Raw genomic sequence first — 16097 nt, 5'->3', positions numbered from 1 at the left:
CTGAATTCTATAACAGGTATATAACAAAATAACCCTTCAGGTAGGAGTTACAATATGATTTTGATGTTACACAAGTTTTCTGTGGAGTCAAGCCAAGGTTATCCTAGACTTTTTATCTGGTTCCAACGGGTTTCAAGTGAAATAGAAGGTGTAGTCAGGCATCGTACCTGCAGGAGTGTCCTCTTGATACACCATGTAGGGCATGACATCTTGCTCTGTGATCGTCCTGGCATTCATGAAGGCCTGCACATTGGCTAGGATGATCGGCATACCAAAGGCACTCAGCTCAGGGCTACCTTGGGATAGATAGGCAGTCTGTCATGGAGACATTAAACAAAAATAGATCACATTTTTTAAAAGAAGTAAAGCGGCTAGCTAAATTGGCAGAGCAGTGGTCTCGTAATCCGATGCTAGTGCCCTTTGGTAATAATAATACTCAGCTTTTATAAAGCGCGAATTACAATTAAGTCTCTAAGCGCTTCCAAACTTATTACCCTGGCTGTAGCTGTGCTGCCATTACGATGCTCTAGACTTTCAAGGAAATTGATAAGGCATTAATCCTCATTACCAGGTCCTTCGAAGAGGACCTTAAGCCGTTGGTCCTCTGGTCGCTTACTAACAAGCATTTATGCTTTCTTAGCAGTCAGGTAAATAACTACCACTAAACTAAAAATAATTTATGTAGACTATAGGATGACCACTGAAATTGTGAATTTCCATGGACAGGGCAAATGTAATTTCTTTGTCATGATAATATGTAAAATGCTATTTAAAAGCAAATTTGACATGTTGCCAACCTTTAACCTTGCTCACAACCTCATAATTGAAAAAAAATAATTAAATTCTACCATCGATTTCCCTGAGAAGCCTAACATTCGAGATTTCACTACATGCACCATAGAGTACGATAACATTTGGGCGAAATATTATTCATGTATTTATGATGCCATAATCAATTATGGCATTATTACCAAGTCTCTCATAGAGGAATTAAAAGCTGTTAGTCCTCTGGTTGCTCACTTGCAATCATATATATATATATATACATATATATATATATATATATATACATAAATATATATATATATATATATATATATATATACACACACACATATATATATATATATATATATATATATGCTTTCTTAGCATTCAAGTAAAACAACCAAATTAACTAGACAAATGATAAGACAGATAGCTGAACAGAGAGGTAACATATAGTCATAAAAATGAAGAACAGAAGTATAGAAAGATTAGTATGACAAAGAAAAACAAAGTACTTTATTTGACTCACCATTCTCAGCTGGAAATAGCTGACTGCATCATGTTCACTCCCTAGTACATAGATAAAGGCAGCTGCTATTTGCTGGAGAAAATTATTCATAATGAGTCTGATTTCATTGGGATAGTCCTGTAAACCTGTACAGAATAAACAAAAACAAAAGAAAAGAAATTTGCCATTAGTACATTGGAAACAACAAGTAATGTCTCTGTTAGAGTGATTGAGGGGGTAGGCTTATACACTGATTCAAATAGCTGAACATGGAAGTGTTGGCCACCATTACTAATGTCCTTTGGCAAGACATTGATCTACATTTGCCACTCTCCACCCAGGTGTTAAATGGGTACCCGGTAGGATGTGAAAGCTAATGTGCTTAGATTAGCAAGTGTGCGCTTGTAAAAATGATGCCTGGCTGGAATGGAGAACGTGCATACATTGTGTGCGAGTAAGCCTGAATCCGATGACCGGGGTAATAATATAATATCTGTAAAGCGCTTTGAGAGGGCCTTAAAAAGTTTTTGTTTATCTCTCTGAAATGCTCCACTACTCTCAGTATTCCTTCCCATCACTCTACTCTCAACCAGTCATTCTAATTTTGTTGATGTTCTGTCGATCTCAACACAACATCCATTAAAAGTAATAAACACATCAACATTTTCACTACCTTCATTCATTCATATATTCATTCATTCATACATTCATTCATATATTCATTCATTCATTCATTCATTCATTCATTCATACATACATTCATTCATTCATATATTCATTCATTCATTCATTCATTCAAGCATTCATTCATATATTGATTCATTCATTCATTCAATGCATTCATTCATATATTCATTCATTCATTCATTCATTCATGCATTCATTCAGATATTCATTCATTCATTCATTCATATATTCACTTCTATATTCATTCATTCATTTATATATTCATTCATTCATATATTCATTCATTCTTATATTCATTCACAATACATGATGTAATGCTTGGTTTCAACTTGAAATGCTCAGCAATTCTTAACATCATAACAATGTTTTATTGCTAGCATCCCCTAACATTAGCCATAGACAAAATGATATAGTAAGTGTATCAGGCTTACTTTCATTAAGTGTTGACGAGATGAAACGAGTAGCAGCTTCACTACTTATCCTCTGTATCGTTGCAATGATATCTACATTGTGTTGGTTTGGTGTATCTCTCTATGAAAATAAAGGAAAATTGAAATAAGCTCTCGCAACATATGATCTTTAATCACGACATGGCCCGAGCATTATCAATCTTTAGGTGAGGCATGTATAGAGATACAGTCAAACCTGCCCTAGTGAGTGGCCATCTCTCTATAAAGACACCTGTCTATAGTGGCCACCTTTTGAGTTACTCTTGGGTGGCCTTAATAGACAGGTGTGACTGTACAATATAAATCAATCATTGTTATTATCTCCTGGGTTTGCCTACATCCCATGAAAGTGGCAAATGCAAACAGAAAGAGTTGCAATTGCATATTTTTGTCAAATTTTTCAAATGAATTTGAGGTTGAAATGAGATGTCACAAATAACAGTCTAGACTATTTACTTGTCTTTGTGGCCACCTCTGTATAAAGGCCACTTGTCTATAGTGGTCAACTAAATATTGTCTTCCTCCAGGAAGAAATATGTTTAAGAAGTAGAAAGTTAATCATGTCTAAAGTGGCCATCACCCCCCCCCCCCCCCTCTCCCCAGGGTTGCCTGATTAATTGTAATCAAACATGTACAAAATGATTGTATCTGTTTTGGAGATAAACATACTTATGTTTCAGTTTACTGAGGTCAAACTTCTATAAAATGAAAATAAAGTTGGGTAATTAAACAAATTTTTGGTCTCAAAAAGAAAAAAAAGGAGATAGTATAATTTTATTGTAGACAATCCAAACGTATGCATTCAATCACAACAATTGCACATACGTGTACACTGTTTCAAATTTCACTTAGTGAAGAGCTTAGTATTTAACTAAGTAATAAACTCACCGTAAATTCTTCTATGAATGGTTCCATTTCGGAATTCATCCTAGTAACTCCAATCTGTTGAAATAAATCATTTGAAACAAGGAATTATTTCAACAAAGGTACAAGAACTTCACTTCCAGTTTCTTGGGGAGTAAATTATTTCACTAAAGGCGTAAATGATGACGGACCCTTTATGGATCATTATGGTTCTCTTTTCAAGTCCCGCTGCGGCACTAATATTCTTTGGCAAGACATTAATCTACATTTGAGCACCCTGTGGGATGGACATGTGCATTATACAGCTATATGTGGCTATTATTAATACTATTATTATTAAAAGGGTACATATATCTTCTCTCAGCTGTACATCTGAGAAAGAATGTTATCTGGTTTTGGCTCTGGTTCTGACAAATTTGTGGAGCTGACCCTAAACAATATCAGAATATATCCCACCAGATTCATTCCAATTTCCTCTTCCCTATCATAAATGTGCATACATTGTGTGCGGGTAAGCCTGGATCCGATGACCAGGGTAATAATACATATACATATCTGTAAAGCGCTTTGAGAGGGCCTGCGGTCCTAAATAAGAACAAGCTATTATTATTGTCTCCAGGCTATTGCCCAGCTCACCTGAATATTATCCGGCGTAGCCTCCTGCCCGTCTAAGGCTCTTGTTCTGACAAACTCTTGGAGACGACCCCTGAGACGACCTACGGGAGCCATGTTACCCGTCACCAAGGCCATCATGTCCGCCATGGTCAGGTTCTGCTGTAGGACTTCCAGAAGCTCCAAGACAGTCCCTGAATGAAGGAACAAGAAGGTCATACTTAAAGGCATCGCAGGCCCTAAATTTCAATATTTTTAGGGCAAGGCCACTTTTCTGTAGGGCACAATCCTATATTACAGAACAAATAGGAAGAATTGGAAAGGGCACACAAAATCTCCAAGGCCAATGAGAGGGGCATTGAGGCCAATCAAAGGGGCATCCACGGCCATGGCCTTGGTGGCCTTGGATTAATTTAAGCCCTGCATCGTTTAACAATGTTAAATCTGAGATGTACTGCCTTACGTGTCATCAGTGTCTGTGATATGGTGTAATATTGAAGCCCTAAAGAAATTGCGCTTCAAAATGATCAAGAAGTGCCTCAAGAAAGTAAAAAATCTTTGAGTGACCGGTTGTACCATACTTGTTTTTCCCAATAGACTGTAGTTTTATGAAAACCGTTTGATTTTGATTTCCAATCATAAATATCTTGATAATCAGACAGGCAATCGGCTTGTAAAAGTCATGGGGTTCCTGACTGACCTAAAGGTTTATAATTATGATTGCAGCTTGAGCTAAATCAAGGATTTTGTTTAGAATCTGAGACAAAGTTACCGGATCCCTTTAGGGATTGTTCACACATGACATGCAAACCATCGCAGATATCCAAGTGTAAATGAATGGATGACAGGGTTGAGGAGAAATATCTGTACATCAGAGGTTCTACAGGTACTCACTTACTTACTTACATGTATATGTTATGAGATAACAGAATAGTAAAGCAGGGTATGAAAATCTTGCCCCAGTTATTTCCTATGGAATAAATGTAAGAGGCTTTAAAAGCCAACAGAAAATTTAAGCTTGGATAAGCCCCCCCCCCCTTCCAACAACAACAACAACAAAAATTCAAAAGATTTCTCTCAATCTAGTTCAAGGGTTGGGTATCTTTGCCTCAGATTCATTCTAAACAAAATCCTGGATTTAGCTCATGCTGCAATCATAATTATAATCCTTAAGGTCAGTCAGGAATCCCATGACTTTTACAAGCCGATCGCCTGTCTGATTGGAATTCGAAATTTTCCCAACTGTTTTTATAACACTACAGTCTATTGGGGAAAATGATTATGGTAAAACCGGTCACTCAAAGATTTCTACTTTTTTGAAGCACTTCATGATCATTTTGAAGCGCAGTTTTTTTAAGGCTTCAATACTACACCATATCACAAACACAAACAGATTTGTAAAACTTGAAAAATCATTAAATGATGCCTTTAATAAGAAGTAAAGAGTAAAGGGCCCTAGGAAGTCTGCATGGAGGGGCCTACCTTCACCAAAGGAGTGGTCCATGTCTAGGTTGATGAGGAATTGCTCCACAGTGGGGCTATTACCCCCTTGAAGAGCCCTGGCCTGGATTGCCATCATCATGTTGGAGAGCTGCTGGAGAGAGACCTGGGGTGCTCCTCTTGCACCTGTGGGACTGCGCCCTGCAGGCCGGGGCTGGGAGCTGGTGGTAGGGGGCTGCTGCTGCCCCCCTCCTGTACTCTGCCTACCAGTGGTGGAGGTGGAGGTGGGGGGCACTGTTCGACCGGCTTGGTTGGGTCTCTCTAAATGGGCCTGGACAACAACTGATGTCATGAGAAAGAGGAAGAAAGGTTATTCATTTAGTTAGTTATAGTTATTTGAATTCCAGGAACATTTATAGATAATAACAGCATGCAAAAATAATGACAATAATCATACACCAAAACAAGAACAACAACCAATGCCTGGGGATTGGCCAAAATAGAAATCAATTTTTGTTTAAGAACTTTCCTCATTGGATGTTTAAAATAAAGTTATCCCTTAACCCCCCCCCCCCCCTCCTTTATTACTTATCTTGTATTCAAATCTCATTTTAGACTTTTACTTACCCAAGACAAAATCTAAGTAAAATACTTACTAATAAGCATTGTGACATCACACAGTCAATCAAAAGTAATGTGCAATTAATGCGTTGCAATAAATGCATGCTAATATAATTGTGCGCAGATTATGATACCGAGTGAGAAAACCATATGCCTGCCAATCACAGCCTCCTAATAATTGGCTTAAATCTGGTAGGGAGCTGTCTTAAATCTAGGGTAAAATACTTAGCCAAAAGTTTGAACTGAATACCAAAATTGGCTAAGTATTTTATCTAAGCCAAATAATAAGTAAAAAGCTCAAATTTTGTACCTAAGTATGGAATTGAATACGGGCCCAGGGCATTAATACTAACAGTTTGAATGTCGTGAAAGAATGTCTATTTCTATGCATTAGTTGTTTGGTACCACTAAAAGTATCAAAGGGAGTGGTTCTTACCTCTCTGTCCAGGGGGAGGGTTAGCCAGAGCACCTACTAGTCCTCCCATCATCTGCTGGAGTGCGTGGACCTATAAATACCAGAAGGATATAAAACATAAATCATAAACATTTGCCAAGATAACCAACAAATACTAACAAAATGTTTAACTTACAACTTTTTTGTCTTGTTTCTCTTGCCATAAATAACATCTAAAAAAACTTTTCACCATTTCTGTTTAACTCCTTCATAGTACCTTAATATCATCTGGTACATTTATAAATGGCATTTCAACAAAATAATTGTGAATAATATTTCAAAATTGCAATCAAGAAAAGTATCAAATCGGCAACGTGAACTCATGTCATGTTCAACTCAACTTGTTATATGAAATAGAGACATTGCTCATGTACATTTAAGTTCTAAAGAGAGCAACCCCTTGTTTAGTCAATTTTGTACAGAATAATTCTTCATGACAATCTTAACGTGTATATATATATATATATAGATCCGTTTTTCCAATTTGACTTGCATGATTTGCTCCTACTCCTTGACCTTCCGCTGGCTGAGCCGTAGTTTGACCCGCTGGATGGGGTGCAGCATTGCCCCCTTGCTCCCCAGCCCTGCCCTGCTGCCCTGGCTGCCTGCGCTGCTGGGTGTTTCCAGCGGTCATGAGGGGCGTACCACGGTGCCTGGAGTTACAGGGGAGGTGTGGATCCCACTGGAGTAGTGCCCAGGGGTTGAAGGTGTTGAAGGGTTGGTTGGGGTTGGGGCTGCTGGCCGGGTTGGTTTGGGAGGTGTGCACCCCACCGGTGGAACGCTCGCTGGTCGGGGCTGAAGCATCAGACTGCGTGGGTGTGGTGCGGGTGGTTGAACTACCCGACATGGCTTTAAAACATTCAAGGGATAAGAGGGATTGTATGGTTAGCAAAAAGACATAAGAAAACAACAAGTTTTAGGTACATACAAATTCAATGCAAAATCTGCACTCCATAAATTTATGGAGGCATTGGTGCCCGACTGTTTTTCAGCCATCGGGCCCACGGTTTAAAGGAAAACAGTGATGATTCGGGTCTAATCTTTGCTATGGTCAAAGACTTCAAACCAAACTATCTTTGCCATGCTCACAGATCAGGGGTTCTTAATATGTCGTGTGTTGGAGCATATTTAAAATTGAAGGGCACTTCATAGGCAAGACTTTGCTGAAGTCATATGCTATAGATATATATCTTTTCGGAGCCCAATACTGCCTTGTAATCTACCTGATTGAGCTTGAGTCCTCTGTGCCTGCTGGCCATTCTGCTGTTGACTGGCTTGCTGTTGGCCAGGTTGCTGTTGTTGGCCGGGCTGTTGTTGATGGGAACTGGTAATGGCAGCCTGTATCTGCTGGCTGATCATCTGGGCCACTCCCTGCATCATGTTGTGAGGAAAAGCGCCTCCACCTGACAAATTCAATCAAATACATGACAGAGTAAAGCAAACATATAGCAACAACTAGACGGATCTTCGACTGCGTGCAGTCCAAAATGATGCCTCCGCCATAGAGCAATTTTATAAAACCAAAACAGAAGCAATTTTTCAAATTCAAGTTTAATTGTAATCCATTTACAGGTTCTCAGAATAATGCAATTAAAAGCTATTTTTCATATTCATGTAATGTATGTATGACCCTTTGATCTTTGACCTTATGACCCTAAAATCTAATCAGTTCATTGGCTCTGCAAGATACATAATCGTATGTCCCGAGTTTGAAAGGAATCCATCCGTCAGTTCTAATATGAATGCGTTCACAGGCTATTTTTGCATACATAACGAGCCCCATGACCTTTGACCTCATGACCCCAAAGTCTAATCAGTTCATTGATGGTCATCTGTCCGTTAGTTCTAATAATGTGATCATGACCTATTTTTGCATACATAATGAGCCCTGTGACCTTTGACCTCGTGACCCCAAAATCTAATCAGTTCATAAGCTCTGCAAGATACATACAGGACCTAAGTTTGTCAGGAATCCATTAATCGGTTCTTGACATAACGTGATCAGAAGCTAATTTTGCATACGTAATGAGCCCTGTGACCTTTGACCTTGTGAACCCCAACATCTAATCAGCTCATTAGCCCTGCAAGATACATACATGACCCAAGTTTGGTAGGAATCCATCAATCGGTTCTTGAGATAACATGATCACGAGAACGGGATGTACAACCCATAAAAATCAAATCAAAACAAAAAGGTGAGATGGGGTCAATACAAATTATTTTAAAATGACAAGCTCTGACTAGTTGCAACAGATAATGGAATGTTAGCCTCTGTTACAGCTGATTTACCAGGCTGTAATAACAGGCAAACAAACATTCTACTCTAATTACAAAAAAAGACAAAAAGCTTCAGTGTTTCTTTGGTCAAATAACTGACGTTTGGTACTTTCTATTTCATTTTCATCCACCAAACTTTAAAAGCAAATCTCTAAAAAGCTAATCTCCCAGATCTAACAGCTCACATTTACTTGATTACTAAAGGGATACAAATTAAGGATGTCAAATATGAGAGTGGAAAAAATCTCCTTACCTGATGATGTTCTCTGGATGGTGATACCGGGTAAAGGCATCCCTGGAGCAAGGCCCGGTATCAGACCAGGGGGAAACATCCCAGCTGGGAGCTGGGTGAAACCAAGTACTGGTTGACCTGGTCCAGTAGGGAGGGGCGTGGTGGAGGAGGAGGAGGAGGTGGTGGTGGAGGTGGGCGTTGCCCCAGATGTTGATGATGAGGACGTGGAGGATGTTGGGCCTGCTGGTGCCGAGGAGGAGGGGGAGGTTGTGGTTTCCTCCTGGTTGTTATTGCTACCTCCAACTGAGCCTGAGAGCAACAATCACCAACATTCAAATTTGCAACATGGTCACAGTATATGTTGGACAAACATTAAGATCAAGTATCTTTTTCTAAAACTTTGTTTAGAAAATATTAAAGCTTATCTGTACTAGTTTATAGGAGGGATTAGACCACCATGCAAGGTCACTGGACAGGTGGTTATCTCATCAACTCAGCTCTCAATTAACATAAGAAAAAGAGGATCATGGGGGACCAATGGTCACCGATTAGACAATGTTTTCTATATAGGGGGAGCAAGTAGCTACAAGTAGGACAGTGTGGCTTTAAGAAGTATATGGGAATGTTTATAGACTACTACATGTATATATGCATCATAGTTTAGAAGATGTATGGACTGCAAAGTATTGTGTAGATGTAGTCAAATAAAGGTCAAACTTTAAAGTGTATCAATCACCTGAAAAGATGAATTATCTACAGGTAGAATGTATAAAATCAATCTAAAGAAAAATTGACTTTGCATTCTATAGGTAACTGGTAAAGGCATATGAAGACTAGATGGAACTTCGACTGCGCGCAGTCGAAAATGATGCCTCCGTCATAGAGCAATTTTACAAACCAAAACAGAAGAAATTTTTCGAATTCAAGTTCAATTGTAATCCATTAACAGGTTCTCAGAATATTGTGATTACAAGCTATTTTTGCATACATAATGAGCCCATGACCTTTGACCTTATGAACCAAGAATCTACTCAGTTCATTGGCTCTGCAAGAAACATACATGACCTAAGTTGGCAGGAATCCATCAATCGGTTCTTGAGATAACGCGATCACGAGCTGTTTTTGCATACATAATGTGCCCTGTGGCCTTTGACCTTTGACCTTGTGACCCCTACATCTAATCAGTTCATCGGCTCTGCAAGTAACATACATGACCTAAGTTTGGCAGCAATCCATCAATCGGTTCTTCAGATAACGCGATCACAAGCTCATTTTGCATACATAATGAGCCCTGTGGCCTTTGATCTTTGACCTTGTGACCTCAAAATCTAATCAGTTTTTCGGCTTTGCAAGTAACATACATGACCTAAGTTTGGCAGCAATCCATCAATCGGTTCTTCAGATAACGCGATCACGAGCTCGTTTTGCATACATAATGAGCCCTGTGACCTTTGACCTTTGACCTCGTGACCCCAAAATCTAATCAGTTCATCGGCTCTACAAGATACATACATGACCAAAGTTTGGCAGGAATCCATCAACCAGTTCTTCAGATAACGCGATCACGAGCTCGTTTTGCATACATAATGAGCCCTGTGACCTTCGACCTTTGACCTCGTGACCCCAAAATCTAATCAGTTCATCAGCTCTACAAGATACATACATGACCAAAGTTTGGCAGGAATCCATCAACCAGTTCTTCAGATAACGCGATCACGAGCTTGTTTTGCATACATAATGAGCCCTGTGACCTTTGACCTTTGACCTCGTAACCCCAAAATCTAATCAGTTCATCGGCTCTACAAGATACGTACATGACCAAAGTTTGGCAGGAATCCATCAACCAGTTCTTCAGATAACGCGATCACGAGAACGGGACGTACGTACGTACAGACGTACGTACGTACGTACGTACGGACGTACGGACGGACGGACAACCCGAAAACATAATGCCTCCGGCTACTTCGTAACGGAGGCATAAAAATAAATGATAATATAAACAGACCGTATAGGGGCGAGTGTGTACTCATGCATTAAGTAATCTTCGCAACAAGGCGTATTACAGTTCACTGGGGGTGTATTTTAAAGTGCAATATCTCTTTGTAGAAGAAATATTTAATATGTAATATTCTTGAGTGATTTCTCTTGGGTGATCTTACCTGACGTGACAGTGACAAAGGCCTGCGCACCAGCTTGTGGCTGGGCCCCGCCCGATGTCGAGACAGAGCTTGGGGCTGTAGCTGGGGCCGACGCTGGGGCCGAAGCTGGGGTTGGAGCTGGGGCCGAAGCTGGGGCTGCTCTACTCAGGTTTCGAACTGTAACTTGGACTGGTTGTGCACTGGCTCCACCCATCTATTTTTTAAAAAGAAATTTTACACAATCTCTCAGTCAGGAATACAAATAGCTCTCTATATGGAAAACAACAATTTTTCTCTTTATGGCAATAGAATGTAAAAGATGAAAAGGGCTTTTTAGAACTTTCCATAAAAACAATCAAAAGTTCATAATCATTTATAATGCATATGGAAAATACTAAACAACTCTTTATCACCATTGAATGTACAGAATGAAAATGGCTTTCTAGAACATTCCATGTAAATAATCAGGAGTTCATAATCCAAGCTGGTGTAAACTAGCCTTTAAAAATAAAGCAATTTCTGTTTGTTGTCAAATAATCCAACAAAGAAAAGAATAATCCAACAAAGAAAAGAATAATTCCACATTATTCCTTGAGGTGAATCAAGAACCATACATTGATGTACTTAGTATCATGATCATTTTAAACAGCTCAAAGTAGCTCCATTTTAAACAAACATTTTGAATTCCACACATCCATACAATGAAATGCAGAGCAATGCTATATTTTGCTAATCTGTGTCACTCAAGAATAAGTAGTGTATTTAAATGCCCATCATTACATAACATGGCGCAGTTCACTGAATATTTTCCCCTCATATATCCCATCCCATCCTACACTAAGAAAGACAGTCTTGACTGAACTTATGCGCATGGACATAGGTGGGACTGCAGCCGTTCACTGAATATTTCCTGTTACTGACAGGAAGTTTTCTCCTGTGTTTGATAAAATCATGTAACGATAAGTCGGGAAATGCTGACGTCATAGACGAGGCTTTTTGGGGAATTGACATGTATTTGACCATGAGGGCGTTTCTTCGCATGCCACTGATTTTCCTTGTTTGGAACGGTCGGACGACCGTGAGGTTGTGATGATAAATTAATTCTTTTTGATGAGCCCAACGTTGTAAGTAGACAATTACATTGCTATTCTTAAAGAGTTGTTGAATGATAATCAGTGATAATTTCTATTAATTATGTTGATGGTTAGTGATGTAAATTTGTTGCGAAAGATTTGTATTGAAGTACGTAATGTAGCAGTGGTATACATAATACGTGCAAGTAATGCATGCATGCACTGTACACGTTTAGTGACCGGAAGTAGTCACGCCTCTTTTGTTAGTTGACAGATTATGAAGTGAGCCATGATAAATAAGGCTGTATGATAGCTGAAGCATATTATTTCTTACAAGGTTGATATAAATGTTCAAGCTGGTTATTAGTGATGAATAATAAATAAATGTCTCATTTAGGGAGATAAAAGTTAGGCTTTGAATACATTGTTTATAAGTATTTTGCTAAGCTAAACTTGGGCCTTGTGTTGTGAAATTAGGGTTTTGAGAGCATTGCTTTGACCGGTTATTGTTTACATATTTGAAAGTCAGTGCTAGGATAGAAGCAAGCAAGCCTTTTGTATCAAATAATTGTATTTAAGATCAGATATTGTTTCAGGAGAGGTTTTTGGATATGACACATAAATAATTGACACAAACAAGTTAATTCATATTCAGTTATGCATTTATTGATTGAGACCAGACAAGATGGATAATTATTGTAACAAATAATGTCATTGATAAGCATGTGTACATGTATTCCAGTATTGATTGGATGTTTCCTTTATTTGTTTTGTTCAATTACAGATTGAACCGTGCTGATACGTGCTGAAGTATCTTGTCAGCGTGGTCTCATACTGGGTTTAGAACTTTGTGTCCTGCTTGATTATTTATCGTCACAGTGTCCCCAACATTTCCCCTCATTTCCCCATCCCATCCTACACTAAAAAAGAAAGAGAGTCTTGTCAGACTGAACTTACACGCATAGGCATAGGTGGGACTGTAGCTGGTGGTGCTGGAGCCCGTACATGTCTAGGTGTGGGTTGATTCATGTCCACAATGAATTCAGAGAAAGCATGATTCATGTGACCTAGGGTGTGAAAGATCTGCTGACACAGATTGATAGACGTCTGCGCCTGCACACGTTCCTCGGTCTGAAAGAAAGAAATAATATTGATATTATATTGACTGGACTTGAGGGGTACATCAGATATATTTACCAAGCTAAGATCATCTTGCCCCGAATTAAAGACTCGATATAAAACTTTGTTATCAAGCATTACTTTTACTCACCATATATGCACGTATTTCCCTTAATCTTGTCCAGAGATGAAAATGTATGAAAATGTCATTGTGACGTAAATTGTTACCGGGCACATACACTTTAACCCCTACACAATACTGCGCATATGCACTATAATAAAAGCGCACAGACAAGAAAGAGTGGAATATGTCAGAATGTTGCCCTCTAATTCAGTACAGGGGTCTACAGGGAAAACCTGAAAGAAGGCAGTCCGGTTTTGTATTTGGAGAAGCGTGCAGAATATTTTGCAGCTAAAATGCCTCGTAAAGGTAATAATAAAATATATCACACTCTGAGAGGCTCCGGTTGAAATTGAGGATTCTTTAGAGATAACTCGCATAGCACTATAGTCACAGAAGATCCATCATTTTACTGGTAACTCGAAAAGAGTGCATGATATATTTCGATCTGTATCCCTTAATGTTAGGTTAGGTTTAAATTTTGTCGTATTTTCATAACACAGATTTGTGAAAGATCAATTAAGATGATCAAACATTCTACTAGAAGAGTAAACCCTTTGCTTCATTAATTTCTCGATATCAGAGTTAAAGAGAGCTACAATGAAAGACAAAATGTTGCACTAGAAGGATATTAACCCTACCTAAAATGAGATAGCACCCTTCCATCTAAACAAAAGTACATTGCAGAGTTGCCAGCTTTATTCCAAAATAAGAACACACCTTATAAACATGTTGTATTCTAGCAGTCAGCCACTGTACTTACTGTGGTGAATGTTGGGTCTGTTCTCATCAGCTCTTGATACCGCTCAAGATGGGGAGTGAATCGTCGCCATAACCGCTGTAATTCATTAAATCCTCCCACCAATGTACTAATACGAGGATATCTACAAAAGAAGACAATTAGAACAATTGAGAAAGCAACAGTGGCAGATCTAGGGGGGGGGGGTGTTGATTCGACGCTAAACATAAAAAATAGTGTTCTTTACCCCCCCCCCCCCTTATTTGCGGGCTGGCTGACTCGCCGCTAAACATTTTCTCACAAATGGGCCCCCTATTTGACCCTCTTCCTAACTGCCGGCTGGATCTGCCCCTGAATAGCAAGATATCTGATAATATCTGTTAACGACGATCATATCAAACTGTCATTTTTATTAATACTTACTGATAAGCATTGTGACATAACACGGTCTATAAAGAAATAATGTGCAATTAACGCAGCACATTCAATGCACACTAATATAATTTGCACAGCATGTGATTACTGCATATGAAAATCATATACCTGCCAATGCAATCAATACTTCCAAAAAAGGGAGCTGTCTTAAATTAAGGATAAAGTACCAAGCAAAAAGCATCAACTGAATACTGAAGTTAGCTTAGTATTTTATCTAAGCCAAAAACCGAGGAGAGTACTCTCATTTCTGACATAAGTATTGAATTGAATTCCATTCCATGTGTTTCATCATGCACAATGTCTCAAAATATCTCTTTAATCACACAACATTATCTAACCTGGCGCCTGGGGTAGTTGAACTATGTGTCTGTGTGCCAGTTGACTGGGCATTACCACCACTGCTTGTTGAACTGTTTGTACCAGTAGTGGCTGACGTTGCTCGACTCCCGGAACCTGTGGTAGACGTTGCGGCTGAGGTTGCCGGTGCTGCCGAAGTGGTAGTACTGGTAGAGTCCACCTCCATTGGTGACCAACTGCTTGTTGTTGGTGTTGCTGGAGCCGTTGATGCTGGAGTTGTGGATGTTGTAGCGGGTGTTGCAGGTGTTGTTGAACCTTGACCTGTTGTCTGCTCCGATGCCCCGTGACTGGTGGAATCGCAAGCTGGTCGGTTGGCTTCACCCTCTGGTGTAGGGTTGAGGGTCTAGGGGAGAGGTACATGGAAGTGAAGAGTCTTGAGTTTGCTGTGATGTTTACAATGCACATGTATGAGAAACTTTACATGAGACAAATCCATGCACAGAATGCTTCAAAGTTGATTCAGTCTGTGCAAATTCTTTTAGTTTTTATACAAAATTGTTTTCAACACAAAGATTAGAACGCAATAAAGAACATCGCTGATTTTAATTGTAACAATTTAGAAAAACAACAGTTCGTACAGGTTGTAAATAAAGCTCTGAATTCTCTGGGATTTCTGTGGACATTTGAGCCTAGACTGGGTACTGAATTTGATCATCTTATATAACATATGTTTTCCACTGGTCTACTGGGTATCTAATGACTAGGAGTAATCGATGCTAGGTCTGAGTCATTACAGGTTTTGTAGAACCCGGGTTAAGACATCCTTTAACAATGTTAAATCTGAGATGCATGGCCCTACATGTTATCAGTGTCTGTGATATGGTGTAATATTGAAGCCCTAAAACAATTTCGCTTCTAAATGATCATGAAGTGCCTCAAAAAAGTTTTTAAAAAATTGAGTAACTGGTTTTACCATACTCATTTTCCTCAATACACTATAGTGTTATTAAAACCTTTAGGAAAACAAATTTTTGAGATTTCAATTTCCAATCATAAATATCTTGATCATCAGACAGTCGATCGGCTTGAAAAAGCCATGGGGTTCCTGACTGACCTAAAGCTTTATAAGATTCATTGCAGCATGGAATCTTATAAAGAATCTGAGACAAAGTTACCCAATCCCTTTACAAAGTTTGATATTTTGAACCCTTAACCCTTGTATTGAGTGTCAAAACAATGAACCACTACACCACGACGCCTCCA

At 39.1% G+C, this 16097-nt stretch overlaps 1 protein-coding gene across 1 annotated transcript in view; it reads right to left on the bottom strand.

Moving 5' to 3' along the window:
- The window catches only part of LOC754825 (large proline-rich protein BAG6), a 46898-nt gene that overhangs the window by 21855 nt on the left and 8946 nt on the right, over nucleotides 1-16097 (bottom strand). Inside the window, exons 7-20 of the mRNA XM_030997011.1 lie at nucleotides 14876-15237; nucleotides 14127-14247; nucleotides 13081-13254; nucleotides 11072-11264; nucleotides 8934-9221; nucleotides 7627-7806; nucleotides 6897-7252; nucleotides 6386-6455; nucleotides 5371-5670; nucleotides 3913-4082; nucleotides 3301-3354; nucleotides 2395-2494; nucleotides 1298-1422; nucleotides 168-315 (exon numbers count right to left, since the gene is read on the bottom strand). Of these exons, the coding sequence (XP_030852871.1) occupies nucleotides 168-315; nucleotides 1298-1422; nucleotides 2395-2494; nucleotides 3301-3354; nucleotides 3913-4082; nucleotides 5371-5670; nucleotides 6386-6455; nucleotides 6897-7252; nucleotides 7627-7806; nucleotides 8934-9221; nucleotides 11072-11264; nucleotides 13081-13254; nucleotides 14127-14247; nucleotides 14876-15237 (2641 nt within the window). The remainder of the gene's footprint in view (nucleotides 1-167; nucleotides 316-1297; nucleotides 1423-2394; nucleotides 2495-3300; nucleotides 3355-3912; nucleotides 4083-5370; nucleotides 5671-6385; nucleotides 6456-6896; nucleotides 7253-7626; nucleotides 7807-8933; nucleotides 9222-11071; nucleotides 11265-13080; nucleotides 13255-14126; nucleotides 14248-14875; nucleotides 15238-16097) is intronic.

This window comes from Strongylocentrotus purpuratus, unplaced genomic scaffold, assembly GCF_000002235.5.
Source record: "Strongylocentrotus purpuratus isolate Spur 01 unplaced genomic scaffold, Spur_5.0 spur5_scaffold_4, whole genome shotgun sequence".
Taxonomy (NCBI): domain Eukaryota; kingdom Metazoa; phylum Echinodermata; class Echinoidea; order Camarodonta; family Strongylocentrotidae; genus Strongylocentrotus; species Strongylocentrotus purpuratus.
This window is presented reverse-complemented; position numbering and strand designations above follow the sequence as displayed.